The sequence below is a fragment of the Megalops cyprinoides genome, chromosome 1 (genome assembly GCF_013368585.1).
Source record: "Megalops cyprinoides isolate fMegCyp1 chromosome 1, fMegCyp1.pri, whole genome shotgun sequence".
NCBI classification, from domain to species: Eukaryota; Metazoa; Chordata; class Actinopteri; order Elopiformes; family Megalopidae; genus Megalops; species Megalops cyprinoides.
The window spans coordinates 33,091,416-33,108,058 of NC_050583.1; the positions used below are offsets into that span (position 1 = coordinate 33,091,416).

The 16,643-nt window shown below is 38.7% G+C and overlaps 1 protein-coding gene across 2 annotated transcripts; it reads left to right on the forward strand.

The window, feature by feature from the left end:
* The first annotated feature begins 2,866 nt into the window (after nucleotides 1-2,866).
* LOC118790492 (interleukin-21 receptor-like) lies at nucleotides 2,867-15,714 on the forward strand. 2 transcript variants are annotated; one of them, XM_036547430.1, is made up of 10 exons: nucleotides 2,867-3,011; nucleotides 3,810-3,838; nucleotides 4,575-4,702; nucleotides 5,104-5,218; nucleotides 6,326-6,513; nucleotides 7,344-7,492; nucleotides 8,035-8,206; nucleotides 8,445-8,532; nucleotides 10,463-10,553; nucleotides 14,618-15,714. In XM_036547430.1, exons 3-10 carry the CDS (start codon nucleotides 4,648-4,650, stop codon nucleotides 15,359-15,361), a joined length of 1,602 nt encoding a protein of 533 aa, XP_036403323.1. In that variant the 5' UTR covers nucleotides 2,867-3,011; nucleotides 3,810-3,838; nucleotides 4,575-4,647; the 3' UTR covers nucleotides 15,362-15,714. The 2 variants fall into 2 exon arrangements, with proteins under 2 accessions (XP_036403323.1, XP_036403331.1); XM_036547438.1 differs by having other exon boundaries at nucleotides 10,466-10,553.
* Nucleotides 15,715-16,643: the final 929 nt, after the last annotated feature.

Sequence of the window (16,643 nt, forward strand, 5' to 3'; positions counted from 1 at the left end):
CATTGTTAACTAATTGCTACATCAACATAAGCCCATCTACACTTTGTAGATCTATCAATTAATCATTTTAATTTCAATTTCAATTCATTATTACTAATACATTTGTTCAGGTTACCTGATGTAATCTTACATGTAATGTGTTACCAAATTAAAGTTACAGATTGTGTGCTTCTTTTCCACCCTATTTCTCTCACAAAATTAAACAGCTAACCAGTGTAACTGCAGCTCACTGAAAAATTAGCTCCTGCTCGCTAACTACCACCTAGCTACTTAGCAACATTGAAAATGGTCCAGCTTCGTGGATTTTAATTTCCTCCTACTTCGTTTGGTTTTTAAAGTTAATGATAATCAGAGATTCTCCTTTTCCATGTTTTGTATTTTTTTCTGTCACTTGTCTCCAGCAAACAAAAAGGACCTTGTGACTGAAACAAAAACAAGAGCTCTTCCTCCTTCTCTCATGCAGCAAACAATGTCTCTGTCTGACAAAACATCTTCAACATTTATTTTAAAACTCACACATATTTGAGGAAGTTCCCACTGGAGTATACTTGCTGTTATAGCTGGCTGCTTCCTCCCCACATAGGTTCCATAAACATGCACACTTCTGCCAAACACAGAGTAATGATGCTATGGAAAAATCAAGTACCAGATGGCCTGCTGTACCTGAAGTGGCATACTTTTTAATGCTTTTTCCCCTTTGTCCAGTCCTGTTTGGAATCAGGCATATCTCACTGCAACAACCTTTGCACAAACACCTCCGTAATGCAGCTAACGGCTATTTTTAACACTGAAAGTCACTCAGTGCAACACAGTGAAATGAAGTGGGCCCTCACTGGAGAATAGGCGCTACTCCATTGGCATCTTCTAAGCAACTCACAGGTTCCTGACAAATCCCATGATGCCTTAGAGCAGTGAGATGAGGATACCCTGGCTGATGTGCCCACCCCTATCCTCAGTGGAATGAAACCCAATTGTTCGGGGTCTTGATCATTGTCGGCAGATGGCATGACTGACATGGTTTCAAAAACAGGCTGAAGGTCTCACCCACCTTATGCACAGGAGGAGCAGCTTGTTGACAGAATCACTCAGGAGCCCTTGTTGTGAGACACTTTTAACCCCACCTCACCAACAGCTGACCATGAGCAGGATCTATTTTGTGTGGCTACTGGGCATGGGTTAATGTGGTTGATGGAAACAACCTGCTGTTGTCAATGAGGCATTCTTTGCATTCTCAGGGCAGTTAAAGTCATGGAAGGATCCTCAAGTCTATCTTTTCAGCTGGGTGTAAAATTATTGCATGTTTAAGCGATAATCAAGTTTCCAGAAGGCTGATGATACAGTGCATAGGACATAATTCAATGCAATACCATCGTCATCTCATAGCAGTTCATCAGAGCAGAGCTGGGGAACATACTGTACTATAACAATAATAATAATGTACAGTCATTACCCTCCTTTTCTCTGCCCCAGTCAGTAATGTTTGCCAGATGGACAGAGGTCATATTCAGTATATGTCTTCATCCTTTAGAATATTCAGTAAATGTATGAAAAATGTATATAAATGTATGAAAAGCCTGAAATCTGCATGAAATAAAATATTTACTAAATTCAAGTAAAGGAACATTTATGAAATGTATGAATTATTTTGTGAATGTTTGAATCATTTAATAAATGTTTCAGACATTTACTAAATGCTGGAAAAATGCTCAGTATTACAAAGTAAAAGTCTTGAATTATTTTGTTGAAGATGAGATTCAAATAAAATTCCTTAAAAAATACTTCTTAGAGTAAATGTGTTTTATGCGACATTTGGCATCTCATTGTTAAAATAGTCACAGCAATAATACACTGTGACAGGCATAAGAGCTAAATGTAGTTCATCACATCTCATAAAAAATATAATCTTATTTGCCACACGTATGTGGTTATGGCTATATCCCGTATATACATGCACCCAAACTCATTATTTGGTATTTAGCCATACAAAGTGACTCAGCATGTGTTCTGTATGTACTGTACTAAGAAGATATGTTTATGCATGCAAACTTATATGCAAACCTTGTGAGTTACAGCAATAGAAGTGAACAACATATGGGTTCATGTGACCCCAAAAAGTCAGTGATAGCTAAGGTCCACATTTTAAGATGATAACATCTTGAACATTATTTAAGTACGTCTACTGAGTACCTGTACAGTTTTTTGTTCATGAACAACTCATAGGCCAATTTTAGGGGTAATTCATCATGTAAGTTGATTTTGTTTATATTGTTGCAAGTTTCAGTGGTTTTTGAGGGAACATTGTGAGAACTATATGTGCTTCCTGAGTCTAAACACATTGAAAGAGTTTTCAGTGGGTGATCACATCTTTCCTCCATCAGTAGGTCAGGCTGTGACTTGTGTGCCTTCATAATAGAAAAAACTTCTTTAGGTTTCTGTGCTGTGTATTCAAGTTACAAGGAAGTGTATTTATAATGGTAACTGGAATTAGAGTAAGAAGAACTAACCTCACATTTCACCAGCTGGCCAAAACTTTCTGAAAGGCTCCTGGAACTGAAAAATGATTTGATTACTGAGTGCTCCATTTTATGTGACAGCCATATAAAATGGTTCACCTTATGCCGGTTCCTCTGACTTAGAATGAGCGAACTTGAAACTCCCTTCACATAAAATGTGAAACAATGTCCTTTTCATGGCTTCTGTTGACCTTTGAAAGTGAGAAGCGATATGATGTGTCACCCACTGCTTTCACATGGAAGATGGATTATTTCACAAAAGCAGAACAGTGTGGGGTGGGTGCTTCGGTCTGAGCATGCACAGAGAGCAGTAACCACATCCTCAGTCATGACGCTAAGGCTCCTGCTTAATTAACGGAAAGATGTCAGTCTGCACAGAGGCACTGGTGAAAATGACCAGACTGCCACACAAAACATATCGCCGTTTCAGACAGGACATTAACTGATGCCAAATACAGCTGTTTATCATCTATATCTACTTGTTGTCGTAGGATAAAGGTACGTATAGTGGTCTACCGGTTCTTGCTATTTTTGAAGTGATTAGACACGTAGTCAATTCAAAGCAAGTGTTACTACTTTTATTCTCATACCCATGTAAACTTTGTTGTGTTCATGATATTGAAATGTTTTAAATGGTGGGCTGTAGATGTTTTGGGTAGAACATTATGTAACTTTATGTACCATTAAAATATTTTTACATTTTGACAAATGAAGTAGCAATACAAAGCACAACCTATTTGCATTTACTAAACCATTAACATTGCTGTGTGGCTACAAAAATAAGTACATTTTCATATTTCATATTGTCCAGCATTTTTGGTCTATAATTGATTCTGTATTATTTGTGTGAAAATTAAGATATATATGGGCAGATAAATATTTTACAGATGTATGTATGTGTGAGTGTGTGAGTGTAAGTATTTTCCATAAGGAATAGTGTCTACTTTTCTCATCTAAGCAATGTCTGCAAAAATATGAAAAAATTGCTTATTTATTAAAGGTGTCTAATTGTCAGTAATGCGATTACAAAAGAGAGTAATGTATTGACTCAGTGGGAATTTTCTAAAATTTCAAAGATTAATTTGGATACCACATCTGTATGAAACTGCCTCTCCACAGAACACCCTGCAGCTGTTGAGCTGAATTTTTCCTCACCACAGTTTTCACATACCTGCCTGGCTAATGTATCTAACATTGTTTCTAAATAGACGCACAGATATGAAATGTTTCAAAAAACCTTAATGCAAAAAATATGTTGCATTATAATTGCATTGTGCTTTACTATTTTTTCTACAGAACTGACAAAAGCCATTAATTCTACACAGGTAAGGCATTGCAGTTGTTGTCTTGAGTAAATGTTATCCAATAAATAAATTGAATCAATGTTATAATCTGCCATAAATAAACAAACTAATGACTAGTTCTGTTTACTTAAACTTTTGTTGCTATTGTATTCATTGTTGCACTGTACTCACCAGTGATGTATGGTCGTCAGTGCTCATAATTTCAAATATTTAATAAGCCCTAGCTTTACAGAATGAAACTATAAGAAATACGCTATAAGGAATGAACTTTTGTCATGCCTTGTAGCGTATTCATTATTTATATTATTTTTTTATTTGTATCAAGGGGAAAGAGATTATGTGCATCTAATTTTAAAAGGTTGATCAAACACTTAGGGAAAGCTGCAATTTCCCCCTAATCAGTCTCACTATTCATCTCTATTATTCATTATGTGATCAAAACATAAATAGAGGTTCTAGAGAAGCACACTGATCAATTTCCTGTTTCATTGTGTCTGATTTACTCTTGCTATCCTAAGCTAGTCTATTTCTTCATTTCCAGCTATATTCAAACATAGGAAAAAGAGAACTGAAAAGAGTTGGCTTTAAGTGAAAGATACAGAAACAAAAAAGTTGCTTGTGAAGAGAGAAACTGACAGAACAATTTAAAGATAAAGATATACCGTGTCTTTAGTCTGAGGTAATAAATCCTATTTGAGGGAGCAAACCAAAATACAGATTCATTAATGATTTCTTTCTGTTTCTGGTTCGTTATTAGCCTAAAGATTGCCAGGGCCTTCAATGATTTCAACAATGGAGTAAATTTCAGCTATACTTTTCACCCCGTCATCATGAGGATACAAGTTGCCATCATCTCTTTGGTGTTTTGTGGCCTGATTCAACACAGTAGGTCCTCTCTTTGCTCTGAAAGTCTTGCAGCTATGTGTGCACAGATGCCCTCTAACTAAACAGCTAAACTCAGGCCTGTTCTGGATGTTCAAGTTGTGTAACAAGACTGATTTATCAGCAACAACCTCTCCTGCTCCTGCACAATGGGATTATCGTCCCTGGAGTTAGGGACTGCTAGTGGTTCTGCTGTGGTTTACTGCGTCGAGAACACTCTTTTATCAATGAATCTGTCCTGAAAAAAAAGTCATTCAGATTTCACACTGAAAAAAATGGATTCCCCTTCTGTTTACTTGATTTGCCAGCTATATAAATAATTTAATTCAGGTCATTACCACAGGAAACTGCCACCAGCTTTTGGTCACACACAAGTGGTTTCTGTGCTCTTTTTTTCCACGCAGCTACATGTGCGTGCAATGTCAATTGTACCACAGACTACATCTCCTCGTTGAACTGCTCCTGCTCAGGACAAGCCCCTGCACCATCCTATCACCTTGAGGCAGAATGCTGGTACACGTACGTGTTTCAGAGCATTTCCATTTTGTTACTCGCGTTATTTTCCAAGTTAGCCTGAGCAGCAGACTGCACACTTTCACTGTACTTGTACATTTCCATTGGCTGCTGCACTCCTTTAAATGTCAGACAGCAAGCATGGAACTGAAAGGGTAAGCGAAAAGGCCAAGTGGTGATGCTGACATTTGAAAAAGTGAAGTGTTTGTGACAGGTTTTTCAGTCTCAGTTTTGATTAACAAGCTTCAATAACAACAACAAGAACATCAGTGGCCAACTATGAAATGTATCTGAGGAAGTCAGCAAAGTGTAAATATTTTAACAGCTTTTTATTAAATTATACTTGAAAGATCTATATTACCTTTTAGTCTATGCAAACACCCAAAGTCATAAATAATGTGAAAGTATATTATATAGTTGAAAAATTCATAATCTTAAAATGTTCACATTTCATTTTTTTCTGTCAGCAATCATCTGTAAATGGTCTTATAGGTCATACTGTTGCTGATTGTCAATTATTTATTAGATAAGATGGATATGTAAGTCCATGATGACAAAGGAAATTGCAGTGTGTACCTAATGTAGCTATACTAGAGGGAACAACAAACAATACATACTTCATGCGGCTTTGTAAAAATGTACAGGTCAGATTAGAGGGAAGTTTGGACCATGTGATACAATACAATGACACACACAAGCATGACACCATTCATGTATGTATTTGTAGAAATGAAACAGGTGACACAACAGTCACATTTCTGATATAAATACACACTCATTCCTCACATGGTTAGCACAACCTCGGCTCTACTGTATAATTGCAGACAATGTGGTTTGGGAAAACAGAAGTGGTCATGGAAAGATGTGAGAAATGAGAGAGATGTGGCTGGTATCGGGCAGAAAAGACCAGTAAAAGAGACCTCACTCTAGAAGGTCTTGAACCACAATGTATTTTACAAGGATTTTTTACAGCCCAGACTTCAAGTTAAGAAATTTAATGGGTTTGTGTTCATGGCTGTTTCATGGCTACGGGACACAAGGTTCAATTACATCTGATTTTGAATATGGCATGTGTCTCAGTGTTCCGTTATGTTCTTTGTTTTCCTTCAACAGAGATGAAGTTGAACGCTTTCATGCAAGTTGTGAAGTGGTGTTCTCCCAGCGCTGGTGTGAAATACAGCTGGATACTAATGTGTATTCAATTGGTGCAGATAGTGAATGCACAGTGCGAGTAAAAAACACTAATGGTGAATGGAGTTTGGAACCAGACAACTTCACACACCTGTTGCTGTACAACCACAGTAAGCAAAAAACTCTTTATCATTTAACATGTTTGTTCTTTCTTCTGGATCAAAAACATACATGCAATTGAATATATAATTAAGTTTTGTTTCTGCAATGTCTTCCTCTCAATTTCATGGCAATTGTTTACTTATTTCACCCAAATCTATTTGGATTTTGAGTTTGAAAATCAAATCAGGCTAGAGGAGAATTTACTATAAAAATCTTCTCTTCTGTGTCCCAGTGAAATGATTGATCATCCAACAGCATTATTGCTCTCTTGACTGATCACGCTGTTGCAGTAGAAGTATTAATAAATGAGAAATCTTGCCAAGCTTATTAAGACCTACCGTTTAAGAGCTGTCATTGAATTTATATTGAAATCTGATTGAGACGCTCAAGGTGTGTTTCAAAAGAGAAGTCTGACACCTAAAAAAGACCTATAAATCATTTGAAGCAATTCATTCAATGTAATAGGATCTCATGAAACTACATCTGTATTTTCATTTCATGCGTTTTTTGTTTTTTTTTTTTGCACACATATGTCTTGCTCTAAAACTCAGTTTATATGTCATTCATTCCTCCAAGAAAAAGAATTAAAATAGTGCATAGTAACTGAAATTACTAATGACTTTTCTGTGGGATCCCTACACGTGTCTTAAAAGTTGACAGATCATTTCTTGTAATTTTATGCAAATAATATTGGAATTCTGGATGCATAGCCTTATAGTTCTGACTTAACCAGCACGTGAGGCATGGACATCCACATGCTCGTCCTATATTTGTCCACACTGTAGAGCTGTGGTCTCTGTGAGCATGACATCCAATTCCTCTGATATCACCCTCACAGTAAAGCCGCAGCCTCCCTTCAACGTTACACTGACAGAAAGTGATGGTACTTACAATGTCTCGTGGAAAGTGGTCTACACAGAGAACGAGAACATTTACTTGCATGAAGACTTGATCTACAGGGTACGGATAAGATCAAAAGATAAGACGGTAAGAAATTCTATTGCTGTGGGTCGCTATATGATTATTTAATTAGTTATTTCCTACATTTACCATTAATTTACCATTCCATCATTTACCATTAATCATGTAAATCTGTATCAGCTGAATACCACAAATTCCCTGAAAAAAGAAAGTTACCATCATATCAGAGTCCTTTGAAATACTGTGTTCAGCTAGATATTGACATTGTTTGATGCAATCTGCAATATGTTCTTATACTTTTAAAATTAACATGGATGGAGTGGTTTGCATTTGATAACAAGCGCTCATGTATGAATTACTGCAGAATTAAGGGAAGAAATAATACAGTTAGTTGTCTATAGCTGCATATTGGATAATTGCATGTTCTGTTTTATTGAATACTGTACAGAACATCCCATTTAAATCCCATTAGCTATAAGTATTCTTGTTTGATGCATACTGCGTTAAAGTGCATAACATCACAGAAGTCCAGAGCATAAGCAGTTATGACAAGGGGGCAATATCACATACAAAATATTTCCCATAATAATGTTCTCCTGACTTCACAGGAACCAGAGCATCTCTTTGAACATGAAAACACAAGGTATCTGGAGATTCCCACCAGAATATTTCAAGGTAGTAAGCAACACATGGTGGATGTACAAGCCAAAGTAAACCCTGATACATATGAACATGGAGACTGGAGTGAGTGGAGTCCCACTGCCGAATGGACAACCAGAGGTAAGGACTGTTTGAGTTGGCAAGATTTCACACAGATCTTAGAATCTTACTATTTCTCTTATCATCAGGTGAAGCACAGAGATTAACCTAAATACGGTGTGTGTGTGTGTCTGTGTTGTGTGCATGTGTGTGTGTGTATGCGTGTGCTTGTGCAAGTGTGCATGTGTGTGTACATACGCATATGTGTCTGTGCATGTTTGATGGAATGCATCAGCTTTGAATATTTTCTTAATTCCAGATGATGAAGGTGTCAAAGAGGATTACAGGCTGTATTTTCTTCTGACCCTGATTGTGCTGCCCTGTGTGCTGTGTTTCTTTAGAAGAAGGTGGGTATTGGTGATCTGCTGAATCTGTAATGTTCATTTACGCACTGTATTAAAATTCAAGTGCTGCCTGTGAAGAGATGTTCTACCAGAATATGTCAGTGCTCATAACTGTGCTCACTGACACATGTAGGCATAAGAGCAGCCATGTATGTGTTTTTACATCAGTCAGTGAGCAGCAATTTGAGTATGTTTTGTAAGCCATCTGGCAGCAGCTCTCAGGTTTTATGGACTGAGAATTATAAGTCTCTGACTGTAGTGAGGCTTTTGTGTCTGAAAAAGTTAACCTGATTAGTCATGCACTTTTCCCTTGCTAAACCTCCTACATATAAAAAACCACAAATGCTGCAAGTCATTTCTCAAAGCGTTTGACCCAGAGGCATGGTGCAAAGTGCAAGGTACACAGGAACAGGAAGCTGGGCCTTTGACTGTAACATTCAAAGATTTTTATTTCATAAACAAGAAAGCGCTCCACTTATATGGCGCAATGTGATACTGCTTGCATTGACAGGCAGAGTTGATGTGCATAAATTCAGTCTCTGTGGACTGCATCCGTGCTGTCCCAGAGCCATCCTGTGATACAACATGAGTGCTTGACACCCACCCTGATTTTTTGAGAGACATGTCTAAATACATTTGCCATATTCAGTGTGCCAGTCTATAACAGACAAAGACAATAAAAGACAGTATCATTCTCTCAATTTCAAAACATGTCATTTCTGAAAGGGTCTTCAGTCAGAACAGACAGATATTTCTGATGTTTTTCATATTCAGTGTTGTAAATGTCTGATGGAAGACTCCCCTTCTTAGTGAACTGCTGTTTCCCCTTGTAAGAGCACAGTATGCACTCTGTCAGAAACCAGTGTTATATGACTCACTGACTTTCATGTATTTCGGAGGATTTTCCCTCTTTAGGATTGAAAGCCCCCTGTTAAATATATGAACATATAGCATAGTGAAAGAGGTAAATATGTGTTCCACCAGAGGTTAGAGTGTTTGTGTGTGTCCTCACTCTGACACAGAGCCACAAATACTAAAATGCATATTTATGGTTTTTTGGGGACGGAGTATGTTCAAAATCTGAAGTTTGAAAGTGACCAGTTCAAAAGAGGGCATTTATATATATATATATATAACATTTAAAAGGAATTTGCCCTTCTAGTTTAAAGAGGAAATACTGTGACTTTATGAATTCACTCATAAGCTTGTACTGTATCTGAAATTGAGAACATTATTAAGTAATATGGGGCTGAAAGAGATCGGGCTGATGTAATTTTAAATTATGCAAAAGACCCACAAAGGAGATACAGCACCAGAGCTTAGCACTATGGCTGTTCATATGCAAATGATAGCATGTAGGAAGCTTTTCACAGCAAGCTATGTCAGCAAGTTGTCAGCTGAACAAAATCCAATTGAACTGTAATCCATCTTAAACATTTCTTGTGTTTCACTGGGATAAAGCTACCCAAAAGGATTGAAGCGAGACTGAAATGAGAACAGAGATGAGGCTTGTTCATAATAACCTAATCGAGACACCTCACAGTACCAGTTGTTTCTGTCAGTTAGAGGTGGTGGAGTTTGAGGTGGCAAAGGTGAAGGGGCAGCCCCTAACCTCACACTCCTCTTTGATTTTCACATCATATTTTCCTTCTTAGGTCTCCTGTGTTCTGTGTTCCAAAACAGCCTGAGATGGCAGCTCCATGACATCTCTCTTGCTCTCCCCCTCCCCTCTCTCTCCACTCCATCTCTCACCTTCTCTCTCACTATATATACATGTATGACATATATGTCTGTGTATGTCTTTCTCATGCCATGAGCTCATGGTTACTGTAATTTACACGCTTCTGTGCTGTCTAGTTCTGGTTCTGGCTCTGGATCTGATTAGCAGGTAACCTGTTGGTCCTGATTAAAATGACACTTTCTGTCCCTCTAGCAGATTCTGGCTGAAGAAGGTGCAGGTATATATCCCCAGCCCAGAGTTCTTCTTCCAACCCCTCTACCACGCCTACGAGGGGGACTTCAAGGTAATGCCACAAGACCTCCTTACATATATATCGAAGCACAGGGTCAGACAGAAGGCGTGCACCGGGGTGGGGGGGGGGGGTTCTCACACATACTGTATGTGCACAGATGCCGTAGATGAGGGGAAATTGTGGGCAGTCTCAATGGCGCAGTGAAAGCCAACTGTCAGAACAGTTCACACCCAAATGGAAAATACCATGAGCTGTTAGCTGAGCACAGATGTGTGAACCTCAGCGCACAGGAACTATTTTTAGTTGTTTACAGTTTTGGAGGGTAATTTGACAAATATTCCAGGTTAGGGGGATATAGCATGGAACTTGTCAATTAGCTTTACACTAAGGTTTTAATTAGGGATGTCCCAATCAAGTTTTTTTGCCCCCGATCCCGATCCGAGTCATTTAATATTGAGTATCTGCCAATACCGAGTCCCGATCCGATATTTGTATTTTCCTAGATAATACCGTTGCACAGCACATACTTCAAGTACATTAAAGTTATTAAAATCAATCCAATGTATATGCTTGACAATTGAATAGCTCTGCAATGCATTAAGAAAAAAAATGCCTGCATCCAAACTGTTCCTGTTTTTTTATTATTATTATTTTATTTTACAAAATAAACTAAAATATTTTATATGGTTCTTATCACAATTCCACTTAGTGCAGCATTGGTTTTCATTTGTTTTTAACAAAATAACCAAGTAAACAAACTAAAAGATGTCTTTAGAAATAGCTCTTATCAATTCCACTTTGTGCAGCACTGTAGTAGTAAAGCTAGAACACCCAAAATGAGTAATATAATCACAATTCCACTTCGAAGTTCTGTAATAGCTTAACTTTAATATTCACAGTCACAACAAATAAAAATCACAATTCCACTTAGGGCAGCATTATAGTAAAACTAGTATACTAAAAATGAACAACAAAAATCTCAATTCCACCTAAAAGTGGTGTAGCATCTTAACTTGAACATGGGGGAAAAAAAACAGTTTCTACTTATTGGAGCAGCAGCATTACAGTAAAGCCTAAATATAAAAATAATAAAATTGAAAGGCACTCTTTTATTATCAAGGAAGGGCAGTTCTTGAAGTGCTTTTATTGGAGCTGTTACATGAGTGTTTCCTCTGGTCATCCAAAGCGATGAATTCAATTACCCTCTCTGTAATATTTTTGGCCTTGTCGCTGTCTCGAGGAAATTTCTCTCCTTTTAAAAGTATCCTCCAGTGTGTTGCTTCGGTGTAGCCTTTGCCTGAGTTACCTGAGTGAACGCACTGTATTCCGTCAAGTATTTATTTTTAGGTGCCCTCTCAAATTGGTAGTATTGAACGCAGCTCTGTTACTACCGCCTCGCGAAATTCTCGCATTGCAGACATTACAAGCGGCTGTTGGACTGCTTTCGTTTTTCAATTTAAAATATTTCCACACTGCAGACATTTTAGCCGCGTCCTGCCACAAATTCTGCTCCCCGTTTACGACACATGTGTGACAACTGACATAAAAACAAAGGATCGGGCTTAGGTTCGTGCTCAAAAAGCCGATACCGATCAGTTAAAAAAAAAAAAAAAAGATGCCTTCATCGGCCCGATACCGACCTTTGAGTTCGGATCGGGACATTATTAGTTTTGATACATCACACTTACATTTAGTGTATTTCCTTTAGCTGTTATATATTAATAACGTTTTATGTAATTATGATTGTTTTAAAAAATTGTAATTTTGATAAATCAGAGTACATGCTACTGTTTTGAGTATTCTAGTGACTACTAATGATGTCTGTGCACTTGTGAGATATTTGAAACCACACAGTGCATACACGTAGCTGCTGCCAAACAGGAAAACATACCAAACTGTTCCGCAGCCGAGGGAAAGTGAAACGTTTCAGCACTGTTGTTAGAAGAATTCCCAGAAGATGGCAGCATTGCATTAAGACGAAGACATCTGTGTCACTAAACCAGATCTTAAGTGCAGGCATTCTTTCTTTTTATGATGTTCTCTTGCTCTAAATTTCCCCTTCTACTCTTACTTAGCGAGTGTTGTTTCTGTTGTCTGTCACCAATCTTGCAGGTACTGGAATAGAACAGATAGTTTGGTTCAGGTTTGGTATCAATAAATGATCATCTTTGCAAGTTATTAATTAGTTGTTCAGTGTGGTCCAGCGCAAGTTAAAGAATAAGTAATTAACCGAATTGATAACACTAAATCTAATTTGTCCCAGGGACAAAAAAGAGAACTTTAGTTTCACATTTTAACACCTCCTGCCTCCAAGAGAACATTTCTTTCATAAATAATTTATGGTATCCAATCCAACCAAGATAAAGATTCAGTTAACAGCACGACTGAAGTTAATTAATTGAGTTCAGTTAGAACTGAAACTGACAAAAAGACCTACAAACAGGTCCGAGAAATACTGCAGTATGACATTACTGTATGTGCACATTGGAAATGCATACATTTTCATGCTTGCAACAAAATGTCTCTAAATACACAGTGTGAAGTGTGTGATGCTGAATTATTCTCAGTTCAACCCAAAGTGCAGGTGTTGTATTGTGTATGCACTCTAATTGGTGCTCAACAAACTGACGTGACCTTTTTACTGTAAATTGAAGATGGCCACAACCTGATAATATCTTGTTTCACTCTTGCAGTGCTAATGTGCCCTCTAGAGTGTCAGGGGTGCTTACTTTTAGTTACTGATGCCTTCATCGGTATTTAAATAAAATGAAAAGAAAACTACATTTCACTGAAGTTAGAAAATACATTTGTTTTGGCTGCCATTTTAGCAGTCATCATCGGATTACTCGAATGCACATGATATTTAACTTTTAGGCAGATGGCATCTCAGAATTCCTTTAACATATCATCTATTTTTATCTGCATGGTGGCTTTTTCCTTTTCCTCACAAATATGTGTACCTGTCTACCAGAGTAATCTCTGTGTAGGGTGTCCTAGTTCATCACAGTATATCACGGAGTGTTTTGGCAGAAATACACTTTACTAATCAAGTAAGATTGACAGTGGAAATAGTAATTATCTGTGGTTTACTTATGGGGAAGGGTATTTGAATCAGATACAAATACTGTATCTAGTCTTGCCTTTGCATTTTGCATGAACAGCAATGTTGAGTCTTTCAGTTTTTTTCATGAATTGCAAAGCAATTGAAACACTAAAACACAAATACAGAAAAAATACATAAAGTTATCATTTCTGTTGTAAGCAGCATCATGACAGTCTCTGAGCCTACTGTGGAATGCACATTCAGAGTTACTTATGCAGTTGCTGTACATTATCTGACGTAGGAACCATGATACAGGTCATAAAGCCAGGTTTTCGTTTTTTTTTTTTTTTTTTCTAAAAAATGTGCTCAAGGAATGACCTTTTTTACAAAAGTTCTAACCATAGATGATCACATGACATTTGAATTTTATTTATAGGCATTTCTGTTCATGGTTTGTGAAAGCCCGTGGCCATTTTTACAAACCAGCTTGTGTTTGGTGTGTAAAAATATGTCCTCTGGCCAGAGGTTCTGTTGGTTGACTTCCTGTTATAACACTGCACTTTGTGGTCACATCTGCTGAGAAATTGACTGCTGAGTGTAACGCACCAGAGGTCAATGCATAAGATCACTGTGTGATGTGTTTGTGCTCTGCTTATCACCCTGCTCTTGACATTCTAGAGCAGTGACTCTGGTCACTTTATCTTGCTTTTGAAAGAGAAAAAACATGTGGTAAAACTTCTGCTGACAGCTTGTGCTTCAAGATCCCTATCATTGAATCAGATAGAGGAGAGGAGATACAGCAGCACTCCAGAGATTTCATGATTTCACAATGGTTGTAATTTGTGTTTGTACTCAAATTGAGTATGCAAGCATTCAATGTGATTTTTCAATTCAAGTTTTTTCAATGCAAAATGATGTGCACAGTAGTGACAGACATTTTAATGCAAAATAACTCTTAGTTTGTGTTGTTAAATTTCAAGCAAGACCATTTTCACCATTTTCATCATTGCCTCATATCCCCTGAGCTGTCAAATGACAGACTGTTCACTCTTTGGCATGTGTTGTATTGCAGAAATGGGTGGGCCCTGCATTCACCTTCAGTGAGGCTGACTTCCTGGAGAAGAACATGGTTGTTCCCGTGGTGAAGGAAAAGCAGCTGAAATCCTTGGAGAAGCTGTGTGAGGGGGAGGACAGCTCTTGCATGACTGGAATGGGAAGTGGTCTTTTCCACAGTTCCTGCAAGCACATCTGCAGCCAGGGTCTGGACACCTCCGCTGGGCACATCTCCATCGATACAGTGACGGTATCAGGGGAGGAGAACGCCGATTTGGGTGGCTCCCGAGACCCCTACAGGGGCAGCTGTGGAGACTGTTTTGAGTATCCGGCCTACAGCCCAGGTGAGAGCAAGGAGGGCAGTGAGGGTGAGAGGCTTCTGGGAGCCCAAGGCAGAAGGGAGGCTGTGATCTGCGGTGGCCGCGTGTCATCCAGGGCGGAGACCTCCAGGGACCCATCTTCTCCCCTGGGGCTTGACAGCCTAGAGTGGCATCTGGATGGCGAGTACAATGAGCTGGAGCAACTCTCCCTGGACATCAGCGAGCACTCAGAGGATGGCTACCCAGCCGTCGTGCTGGACATGGACACCATCGACAGTGGCTTTCTGGAGTCGGACTGTAACAGCCCTGTGCACTCAGAACTGGACGGGAAGGAGCAGATGGAGGCCTTGGCGCTAGCTGAGGTGCAGCATTGCCATACCAACTATGTCAAACAGTGGGTGGCAACCACCTCACCACCGGCCATGCAAGACTCAACCAGCTGAGGATATGCACTGTCAGGAGTGGGACAGCAGCCAGTCTAAGCAGCAGAATCAGAGCACCACATAGACACAGAAATCGGATGCTGGGATTACTTTCAAGCTTTTGCTTTGCCATTACAAGTGGATACAGGGATATATGACAGTACCATGTTCCAACCTCTGCACTTGAAAGTATATTTTAACATTGCCATTCGAACTGACATTTAAATGCACTTATCTGTGCTTCACTCTTCTAGAGAGAATGCACAGTCACTGTCACATCAGTTCACCCAGAGCCAATAATCCCCTGCTGGTATATCCCTCCCGTATACATTACATTGTACATACACATCTCGATTAAATATAATTATATTAGTCCAGCCAGTCTAGAGTTCTTATAGTTGGATAAGCATAAATATTGAGACATTTGGCCATTATGAGCTTAAATCAAACTGATAATCAGAACATTTCTATCCTACATTGCTATTCCATTTTGACCATGTGTTTAGTATTACTGATCCATACATTTGAAATGTAAATAATGTTAATAAATACCATATTCTGAACCTGGCCATCTCTACTTGCCCATGATTTGTGTGAAAATGATATTTTGAAATTTTCCACACATTTCAAAATATTGGTCCCACTTTCACAGGGAAAGCTGGGCATGGAGCTGATATGTAAGGAACAGGAGTGTAGAGGTCTGCACACAGATTTTGTATTCTAGTGTCTCTTACCACTACAAAATTCTATATTGTACTAAAACACAGCTCTGTCCATTCAATTCAACTCAATTTCATGTGAACAGCACTTTTTACAAACACCAATTTTCATAAAGCAGCTTTTTAGAGTTCTCAGGCCTGAACCCGATGAGCAAGCCAGTGACAAGTGGCAAGGGAAAAACTCCTTGATAAAAACGAAGACAGCCTGAGCAGAACCAAACTCGAAGACAGAGCCCATCTGCTTCTGGCATGCAGCGTGTATTCTAATTACATTAATGGTGGCAGACAGTATATTAGTTCAATCCATTGGGTAGAGAGGAAACGTCTGAAAACAAAGGGATGGTCAGATCAGTGGGACTGGCTAGCTTGGTCAAGTAGCTGGGCACTGTCAGGCAGGCAAGCAGGTGAGGCACCTGGAGTTGGTCCAGGGGAGATTGGGGGGTTGGGGTGTTCAATCATTTTTGGAATTGAAGCTCTGTAGCTCTTGGAGCTTACGCTTAATAAAGCTGAATTAACTCCCCCTTCCAGGAGCAGTGTGTTTGATAAGGCCATATCTGGTTGTGTGTATCAGATTGTTCCTGCTG

Coding starts and splice junctions, on each gene's coding strand:
- LOC118790492 (XM_036547430.1), top strand. CDS start 4,648: ATGAGGATACAAGTTGCCATCATCTCTTTGGTGTTTTGTGGCCTGATT. Junction 5,219..6,325: donor GAGGCAGAATGCTGGTACAC/GTACGTGTTTCA, acceptor TTCCTTCAACAG/AGATGAAGTTGAACGCTTTC. Junction 6,514..7,343: donor CCTGTTGCTGTACAACCACA/GTAAGCAAAAAA, acceptor TCACCCTCACAG/TAAAGCCGCAGCCTCCCTTC.